The 10,540-nt window shown below is 42.7% G+C and overlaps 2 protein-coding genes across 2 annotated transcripts; both read left to right on the top strand.

Moving 5' to 3' along the window:
- On the top strand, window positions 180–3,177 carry LOC107643129 (phosphatidylinositol 4-kinase gamma 2). The gene is made up of 2 exons (XM_016346700.2): window positions 180–2,173; window positions 2,377–3,177. The coding sequence occupies exons 1-2, from the start codon at window positions 848–850 to the stop codon at window positions 2,752–2,754; spliced, it is 1,704 nt and encodes a 567-aa protein (XP_016202186.1). The 5' UTR covers window positions 180–847; the 3' UTR covers window positions 2,755–3,177.
- LOC107641732 lies at window positions 4,266–5,495 on the top strand. The gene has a single exon (XM_016345204.2). The coding sequence runs from the start codon at window positions 4,800–4,802 to the stop codon at window positions 5,406–5,408; it is 609 nt and encodes a 202-aa protein (XP_016200690.1). The 5' UTR covers window positions 4,266–4,799; the 3' UTR covers window positions 5,409–5,495.

Raw genomic sequence — 10,540 nt, 5'->3', positions numbered from 1 at the left:
GTATTTTTAAATTTTTTCTAAAATAAGATAATATTCTATTAAAAAAAGAAAAAAGTCCTCCAAAAATAGAAACGCTCCTGGTGCTTGTGGGGTTGGTAGAAAAGAAAATAGAATAATATTTACTTTGTGTTGCTCTGAAAGAAAGCAATGTTCCCGTTATAGGGAGTAAGGAGCCAATTTTTGTTTTGATAAATAAAGGCAACGACTAAAATACCGTTACTTTTCTTCAACTTTCTCTCTCAGAGAAGAGCGCCACCAAAATCGGTTCTACTACCTCGAATTAGTTTCAATCTACCGCTAAACCCATTATCAATCAAATCTCTGCAACCTCCTTATTCGGTTATTCTCGGTTATTCCCTTCTCTTCCAATTTAAGCTCTCTCCTTTCGCACATTCCCATTTGGTTCTTTCCGTTGGTAAGAATCCATTCTCGCTCGCTGCATTTTCACGCATGCTTTTTTTCTCGAGTGATCCCAACCCAAACACATTACACTTTCACCCAATTTTTTTAGTTTGAGTTGGTCTGTTATTCATACAGCAAATGAAGTATCCTTCTGTGAATACATATTTTCCTTTGAAAATAAAATAAAAATCATTTGATTATCCTTTTTTCTTTTTTTCTTCTTTTTCTTCCTCAAGTTTTAGGGTTTTTGAGGGGGTCTTTTCGATCGTTTTGATTGGGAGGCCTTCTTTGTCTCATAATTAATGGAATCACTTCGCTAATTAGTACCCTTTTTGAGAACTCAAGTTTCTTCTATCTGCATAGAAAACTTGAGTTTTAGAATCAAGGGAAAAATAATTAAAAGCAAAAAATAAAAAAAAAAGTTGGTGATCCTGCTCTTCCAAAGATGTCAGCTGCTGATGTTGCTTTGAGTCCGATTCGTCAAGAATCGGCACATTGGCTTGGACCTCTCTCTGGTGAATCCATATTGATATATCTCACTGTGGATGGTGTTATGACTCCAATGCGTGTGTTGGAGTCAGATTCCATTTCTTCAGTGAAAATGAGGATTCAAACATGCACTGGAGTCTCAGGGAAGAAGCAAAAGCTTGTCTCTAATGGCAGAGAGCTTGCCCGCAATGATTCACTCATCAAGGATTACGGTGTCACTTCTGGGAATGTTGTTCATTTGGTTCTTCGTCTCTCTGATCTTATCTTCATTGTTGTAAGGACCACGACTGAGAAGGAGGTCGAGTTTCGTGTCGATCGGCATAGGAATGTTGCGTACCTCAAGCAGCATATTAAGAAGAAGGGGAAAGGCTCCATTGATATTGAAAATGAAGAATTTTTCTGTGATGGGGAAAAGCTTGATGATCAAAAGCTATTCCATGACATATGCAAGAGTGATGATGATGTGATTCATTTGATAGTTAAGAAATCATCAGCACAGGTTAAGGCCACACCAGTTCAAAAGGATTTGGAGCTTTCTGTTGAGGCTGCAACTGCACCATGTGTAGATGGAGAGAATACTAATCAAGCAACTAAGATTCCTCCACCTGGTGTAGATTTTTGGTTGGAACCAGTTATTGTGAATCCTAAGATCAATTTTTTCCCTTTCCTTTGGGACATGATCAACTCCACATTTGATGGTTTGAAGAATAAACATCATCCTATTAGGTCTTCTGAGGGCACAGGTGGTGCTTACCTCATGCAAGATTCATCAGGGATGGAATATGTTTCTGTGTTTAAGCCAATTGATGAGGAGCCAATGGCCGTGAACAATCCTCAAGGCCTGCCACTTTCGTCAAACGGCGAAGGGTTGAAAAGAGGGACAAAGGTGGGGGAAGGCGCCGTGAGAGAAGTCGCTGCATATGTATTGGATCATCCAAGGGCCGGGCCGCGTTTGGTGTCTGGTGAGGCTGTAGGCTTTGCTGGTGTTCCACCTACTGCTATGGTCAGGTGTTTGCATGAAGCATTTAATCACCCAGATGGATATGCTTGCTCAGCCAAGCATGTCAAGATGGGGTCATTGCAGATGTACATGAACAATGATGGCAACTGCGAGGACATTGGACCCGGTGCTTTTCCAGTGGAGGAGGTACATAAGATTACTCTTCTTGATATAAGAATGGCCAATGCAGATAGGCATGCTGGCAACATTTTGTTCAAGAAGGAGGCAGGTGGCCACATTTCTCTCATTCCTATTGATCACGGCTACTGTCTACCGGAACAAGTAAGCAATTTCACTTTCTGTGCATTGATATCTTTTGTCTGCATATCTGATTAGTATATGTAAAATTGGTGAATGTGGATAAATGTGTTATCTATGCAGGCTTGAAATTGGGTGTTGCATTGGTAGAAAAAAGTATTGGCCTGTTGAAATTAAGATGATTCTTATTAACCTTAGTTGAATATCATTTTTTGTTCTATATGCAGTTTGAAGATTGCACATTTGATTGGCTATACTGGCCCCAAGCACGCCAACCTTACTCTGCTGATACAGTTGATTATATTAGGTCCCTGGATGCTGAGAAAGATATAGAACTTCTGAAATATTATGGGTGGGATGTTCCAGTTGAGTGTGCACGTATACTCCGTGTCTCCACAATGTTATTGAAGAAAGGGGTTGAGAGAGGTCTCACTCCTTATGACATTGGAAGCATCATGTGCAGGCAAAATTTCAAGCAAGAATCAGCGATTGAGAAGATTGTTTATGAGGCACAGGAATCATTGTTACCTGGCATGGAGGAATCTGCATTTCTTGAATCTGTCTCGAAGATCATGGATTCCTGGCTCGATAAGCTTTCAAAATAGGCTTTTTTCTGAGTCATATATACATATGCGTATATAAGGATATAAATATGGACGTGCATGGATTGAGTGAATGAGTAGTCCATATTTTTCTTTCAGGATTGTATTGTCATTTTGAGCAGAAGTTAAAGGTCTGAATAAGAAGAGTCTGTCTTCTACAGAAATTTAACATATTGTAGGTTTTTCATGGAGGCTGACACAAGAGTTGGATCTGTCTTGGCCTTGTATTCTGTACATAAGTGTCTTTTGTTAGGTGTTCATTAATTGTGCACCTAGGTAAGTAAGCAGGTGCCATTTGGAAATTTAAATTTCCTTTCTATTTTTTGTATTGATGGAAGAGAAGAAAAAAAAAGGAAACTTGTTGAATTTCATGCGATTTGCATGAAAGTATTAACGTTATCATGTAATATATTCAATTATATACTACAACACAGACCTTTTTGTAATTACTTTTTTGTGTAACCTTCTGTTCTTTACCATTCAGTTGTGATCGTGTATGTCATGGTCTGATCATGATTCAAAACATATTATAACTGCAAGACTGAAATCGGTTTGGGATCTAAGATTTTCAAGGAACATAGTGGATTGGCTAAAGACTATAAGGCTGGTCTTTGTGAATAGAAAGTAAAACAAGTGCTTGGTAGTGGTAGCTAAATTTTCTGTTTGCATAGAAATAGAAAACTAGTGCAGAGGGCTGCATTGCAGGAACTCATTTTGGCTTGGAGATTTTGTTAAATCTGCAATACTTAGTTACTTAACAAAGCCTTTTTCCACTAAGTAAGGTCCGCTACATGGATAAAGCTGTCATTGTTTTACATTGGCTGTCGCAGGCCTAACATAACCCAACATGGCTTCAAAGACGTCACTGCGTCGGGACAATGCATTGGGATGCAACATTGTTTTCCGTTGGTAGTCGCACACTGAACAACCTTTCTTGTTTTTTCGGGCTTGGGACCGGCTATGTAAACATTGGCCGAGTTTTGTTAAAGCTGCAATATGGAGCTTAGTATACTCTAATTTCTCATTGCTGTCATACATACTAGTATATGAATGAGATTATTGGCAGGGTATTGTAGAAATGCTTGGGATATTATGTATGGGACTATAGATCGAAATCTATGATGCAGCAGATGGTACCAACTACCAACTACCAAGTACAAATATTTATCATTTATTTTTAATAAACTATCAAAATGAATCTCAAAAAGATTTTGGTGCTAAATTCTGAAAAGATTAAAACAACAAAAAATACCTTCAAAGATAAAGTTTGACAAAACCATCCGATTGTTAACTTGCCTCAGTTCTTTTTCTTTATCAGAAAATATAATAGGTTGGGCCAAGTTTACACCAAGAAAGATAAATGGGCTGCTGATCCAAGAGGTGACCCATATAGATACCAATAATTCAGTCCAGAAATAACGAAAACTAATTGACACGTGTTTGTTAGAAAAGAAATTAAACTTGTATAGAAAAGGGCTTGTTGAGATATCTAAATTTCTCAATCCAGCAATTCCAAAAAAGAGGAATTCTCAATTCAGCATCTTCTTTTATCAAGCCCCAGAAAAAAAAAAAGCATCTTCTTTTATGAAACGCAGAACGATGAGATGTTTGCATCTTGTTGAATTGAGATCTCAATATGCACAGCGTACTAAAAGAACACAGATAGAGCCATAAAAAAACATGACAGATGGGGACCCAAACCACATCACATAAGCGGCAAGAGTAAGAAGCAACAGCACTATCTTAGGCTCTTAGCGGACCATAATTTCGTGTAGCTGTAACGCACATCACTGTGAAAAAAAAAAAAAAGAAAAAAGAAAAAAGAAATCATTGAGAATTGAGAAAGAGAAAAATACAGACAGAGAAATTTTACTGACATATAGGTAATTAACAGTATAACAGACAAGATCCCCTCCATATCATAACAAATCCACATGCTTCCAACATAAATTAGTAAAATTACCATTCATTCATTAGAGATCTACTTATCCTGTTTAGTTCCCTTCACTTCACTCCACTCCACCGCAACCGGCACCACCGCACCAGTCATGATGATTGCGAAGCCGCAAAAGCCGCCACCGTCAGGGGGCACCAACCTAGCGTCTTGTTTGGTGGCCACCATCTTCTTGATCTTCATCCTCATCGCCATCTTTCTTGTTTACTTCATACTCTTCAGGCCTCAGGATCCCAAGATCGCCGTCAGCGCCGTCCAGCTCCCCTCCTTCTCCTTCTCCGCCTCCAACGCCACCGCCAACTTCACCTTCTCACAGTACGCCTCCGTCACCAACCCCAACCGCGCTACCTTCTCCCACTACGACAGCTCCCTCCAGCTCCTCTACTCCGGCAACCAGGTCGGCTTCATGTTCATCCCCGCCGGCACCATCGAAGCCCAAACCACAAAGTACATGGCCGCCACCTTCCACGTGCAGTCTTTCCCCTTGTCACCGCCATCTCAGCCGCTGAGCGTGGGTCCCGCCGCCGTATCTAATGGCGGCGTCATTGGTAGAGTGGGCCCCGCGTTGGAAATGGAGTCGAGGATTTCGATGGCTGGGCGCGTGAGGGTTCTGCACCTTTTCAGCCATCACGTGGAAGCCAAGACTCGTTGCAGAATTGCAGTTTCAGTCACCGATGGATCCATCATAGGTTTTCATTGCTAAAATTAATTCTTTCTTCCTTTCACTTTTCTTTTGTAATTGTAGATGCTGCATCTTCTAAATTTAAAATTTGTTACTATTTTAATTGAAGCGAAAGGCTAACTTAGCTTAAACCTACTGAAAAGCTAAACAATCTAGATTAAAATTTGTAAACAAAAAAATTATATAAAATTAATTTTAATAAATAATAAGTTAACGTTAATGTAGCACATTTTTATTTTTAATATTGGATTAACAATAGTGTATTTTTGAATTGTAATCTGTTATTTTTTTAAAATGTGGGATGATTTAATTTAGAGAAGACAAATTGGACCGTCCGATTTTTAAGGAGTACAAAAATTGGACCGTCCGAATTTTGTACTTAGATTTTTTGATTTGTGTTTAAAAAATAAAAAAAATTGGAGTACATAAATGAATCCTCCAATTTGTGTACCCAAAATTTTTAAATTTTTTAAACATAAATCCGATTTATATACCTTTCATAGTTTTAAAAAATACAAAAAAATTACAATATTAAAATATATCACTTCTATAAATAAATAAATAAATGTGTCTATACTCATATGCTAAGATACTTCAGTAGCATATACATGTCTTGATTGCATCCTTTGCTTTTGCAACAAGCATTCTATTCTGCCTTCTTAGTTCTCAGGAATTGAGCCTAGATCTTAATTGAGGGAGACAATTATAGAAGTTTAATTTCACATATAAAATTGAAAAATAATTGATTCGCTACGGACAACGAAGAATATAACAATTTAAAGGTGTACTACTTATTTGTCGGTTGGGTTGGTGAAATAGTTCACCCGTGATAAAAAAAAAAGCCAAATAAAAAATTAAAATTTCATTAAAAAAAAAACTAAACCGCGTATTTAGTGTTTGATGCTGGAACCGTTAAACCAAAGACACCTTAGTGTTAAATTAAATCAATAATAAAGTAATATCAAATGGTAGTTTATAATAAAAGTAATATCAAATGGTAGGTTAAACTAGATTAAGTTTAATAGAAAGCATAAACAGTTGAAACTGACAATGACGCTGTCACTAGACACTTCAATATCAATGATCGCATCCTCCATAAATATTTACAGTAACACAGTCATGCTACCACAAACTCAAACATAACATATCAATAATCCTCCGGATCGTCGAAGTTTGGATCATTGGCATCCAAAGCCACCAGATCGATCTCCATCTGCCAGTAGTCTTGGCCGCCGATCCACGTGAACTTTTCGCCGTGGCCTCCCTTCTTGGACGATCCGCTGAGTCCGCTGCTGACAAATTTCCGGCTTTTCTTCGACTCGAAAAACGATTTTCGGCTTTCCTTCCACTCCAAAAACGATTCTCTATTTGCCTTGCGGTTCTTTCCGGCGTCCTTCGCCTTGGGGTTCTTTCCAGCATACTTCATTCTCACTGCTTTCGTTTTTCACACTTTGAACCCTGATCACTGACGAAGGGGAAGGATTACAATGTATTCATAATAGACCAGAAATAATAAGTAAATTCTAAAATTCTATCCAAACAATATAAATTAGATACAAAATACCTGAAGACCTTTATTATCGATAAAAACTTTTCTTCCTCTAATAGTACCAAGGTGCTATGCGCATTCAGCAAAAATTAATCCTTGCTCACAAAAAATTGTATTTAGACATAAAGGAACAAATTGTGATTTTTTACTATTGTTATACATATGTATATTGTTACGGATCCGGCCCACCGTCCCGGATCCAAGAATGAACCCGACACCGGTTCCCCGGGTCCGACTCGTTTCCCGCTTCTAGAAGGCCTGAAAACGGCACTCTCAGGATTCCTAACCGACTTTCGAATTCAAACGTCTCCCTTATCTTAGCCATATAAGATAAGATAAGATATTCTCCATCACCTATAAATAGAGGACCCAGGTCCCTCCAGGTATTCATCCACTCCACACACTTTCTACCTCTCAGATCCATTCTGACTTGAGTGTCGAAGTGTCTTTGCAGGTACCTCCCCCCATCGCCCCAGTCAAGTGATCCGGCATCCGCCTCGACCCGCAGGTTCCCGATCCATCTCTCAACCCGTACCAGAGACATCTTGTACATTGGCGCCGTCTGTGGGGAACCTGCGCCAACCGGGCCCGATGGGGGACGTCCTAGAGGAAACCCCCTCAAGCCAGGATGACTCTCAACCAATTAACCCAACCCCCGAACACCGTGAAGTCACAAACCAAGCAAGAATAGCGACTACGGTCCAAAACGCGAACAATTACGACGTCACGGACGGACGACATCCTGAGAGAGCCAGCGACAAAGCAGCGCAGATCATCCAGGATCTCTGCCTCCGGGTTCAGGAACTCGAAGGCAGGATAACCAATAAAGGAAAACACAACAACGAGCACGAAAGCCATGCAACCTCCAGATCAAGATCTCGCCGCGGTAGATCGCCAACCCGACGACACGACAGAAGAGACGGTCGCAGTTCATCACGCGATCACAGACACGAGAAATCGCCAGAACGGCGATACAACAAGAAACATAACCGTAGTGCCTCTCGAGATCTGAGTTATCAACACTACTCAGACGAAGATCGGAGGGACCGAAACACTAAACGCACGAGAAACGACCATATAATAATGGGCGCTACACCCTTTACAGAAAGAATCCTAAGAGCAAAACTCCCCAAAGGCTTCGACAAACCTACCGATATGAAGTACGATGGAACTAAGGATCCCCAAGAACACCTAACGGCTTTCGAAGCCAGAATGAACCTAGAGGGAGCAGCCGACGCGGTCCGATGCAGAGCCTTCCCGGTAACCCTCGCAGGACCAGCGATCAAATGGTTCAACGCCCTCCCAAACGGATCCATAACCAGTTTCCACGATATCACACGAAAATTCATGGCCCAGTTCACTACGAGGATCACTAAAGCCAAACACCCCATCAGCTTGCTCGGGGTCACACAAAAACAAGACGAATCCACAAGAAAATACCTCGACCGCTTCAACGACGAATGCCTAACGGTCGACGGACTCACGGATTCCGTCGCAAGCCTTTGCCTGACCAACGGACTAATGAACGAAGATTTTTGCAAACACCTCACCACCAGACCAGTATGGACCATGCACGAGATCCAGAACGTCGCCAAAGACTACATCAACGACGAAGAAGTCAGCCAAGTCGTCGCGGCCAACAAACGGCAGCACGGCAACAACCAACGCGGCAATTCAGCTCCTCACCATAACGCAACACCCAAAGAGAATCAACGGGACCACCCGAGGCCGACCAACCGGACACCGAGAATAGGCAAATTCTCCAATTACACACCCCTAACTGCACCAATTACCGAGATATACCACCAAATAGCGGATCGAGGCATCATTCCGAAAGCCCGACAACTCAAGGAAAGGACAGGAGGCAACAAAACCCTCTACTGCGAATACCACCGAGGCTACGGTCACAAAACACAGGATTGTTTCGACCTTAAAGACGCCCTTGAACAAGCCATGCGAGACGGCAAACTCCCAGAATTTACCAAAATCATCAGAGAACTGAGACGCGCGGAGAGAGACAGGTCACCGGAGAGAGAATGACGTAACCCGAGAACCCAAAAGCGACCCCCAAGAGAAAGTCCAGAAGAAGACCCGACCATCATAGTAAACGTCATCACGGGCAAAGATGCACCATGCAAGTCAAAATCCAAGATAAAAAAAGACCTCCAGGTAATGGCCGTCAGAAACCAAGCCCCAACTCCCGTGTCCAACAAAGCAATAACCTTCCTACCCGAGGACTGCCAGCACGGCACCGCAGCCGAAGACGCACCCTTCGTGATCTCGGCGAAAATCGGAACCGGACTAGTCCGAAGAATATTAGTAGACACCGGCGCAGATTCCAACATCCTCTTTCGACGGGCCTTCGACAAGCTTGGGCTCCGCGACGAAAATCTTCAGACGCACCGCAACGGTGTCACGGGACTCGGGGACAACTTCCTCAAACCGGAAGGCTCCATCACACTCCCCCTCACCATAGGAACCGGTGACAAGAGGAGGACGCTCATAGCCGAATTCGTGGTCCTAAAAGACTCCACTGCCTACAACGTCATCCTCGGAAGAAAGACAATCAATGACTTTTCGGCCATCATCTTTACCAAGTACCTCCTTATGAAGTTCGTAGCGGAGGACGACTCCATCGGAACCATCCACGGAGATCGGGAAATCGCGGCAGAATGCGACAACACCAGCCTGGCTTTACGGAAAAAATCCCGCGACGCAGCCGGGATATTCCTAGCCGACCTAGACGCCCGACAAGACGAAAATGTCGCGCCATTCTCGAGATGACGAGCCCAAAAAACCTACGCGACGTTCAGAAGCTCACCGGTCGACTGACAGCCCTATCTCGCTTTCTCGGAGCGTCAGCCCAAAAAGCAATCCCCTTCTTCAAACTAATGAAGAAAGGAGCCCCCTTCACGTGGAAAGAAGAGTGCGAAGCGGCATTCCAACACTTCAAGAAAACCCTGGCGGAACCACCAATTCTCGCCAAACCCCAAACAGGGGAAACCCTGTACTTATACCTCTCCATAACGGAAGAAACACTCGCGGCGGCACTCATCCGAGAAAACAAGAAAAAGGAGCAAAAACCTATATACTTCACAAGCAAAGTCCTACAAGACTCAGAAACCCGCTACTCGCGCCTAGAAAAACTAGCCTTTGCCCTCCTCACGGCGTCCCGACGCCTGCGACAATATTTCCAAGCCCACCCCGTAACGGTTCGAACCGACCAAGCAGTCAAACAGGTACTACAGAAGCCCGACCTAGCGGGTAGAATGCTAGCATGGTCCGTCGAACTATCCCAATTCGACATCAAGTTCGAACCCCGATACGCAATCAAAGCACAGGCCATGGCCGACTTCATCGCCGAGATGACCCCAGGAAACGCCCCTCCCGAGTCATGGAAACTACACGTCGACGGCTCCTCGAACGTCACTTTCGGAGGCGCAGGAGTCATTCTGGAAAGCCAAAACGGCGTCGTGATCGAACAATCGGTCCGATACGATTTCCCGGTCTCAAACAACCAAGCAGAATACGAGGCCCTCCTGGCAGGCCTAACCCTAGCCAGCGAAGTCGGGGCAAAAGTCCTGGAAATCAACACGGATTCGCA

Source organism: Arachis ipaensis, chromosome B05, assembly GCF_000816755.2.
Source record: "Arachis ipaensis cultivar K30076 chromosome B05, Araip1.1, whole genome shotgun sequence".
In the NCBI taxonomy this organism is placed as follows: Eukaryota; Viridiplantae; Streptophyta; class Magnoliopsida; order Fabales; family Fabaceae; genus Arachis; species Arachis ipaensis.
Note: the sequence above shows the minus strand (reverse complement) of the source record. Positions and strands in the feature narration are given on the sequence as shown.

Bases quoted from the DNA above. Each gene is read 5' to 3' on its own strand.
- LOC107643129 (XM_016346700.2), top strand. From the start codon at position 848: ATGTCAGCTGCTGATGTTGCTTTGAGTCCGATTCGTCAAGAATCGGCA. The intron at 2,174-2,376 runs GTAAGCAATTTC...TTCTATATGCAG, and splicing joins GCTACTGTCTACCGGAACAA to TTTGAAGATTGCACATTTGA.
- LOC107641732 (XM_016345204.2), top strand. From the start codon at position 4,800: ATGATGATTGCGAAGCCGCAAAAGCCGCCACCGTCAGGGGGCACCAAC.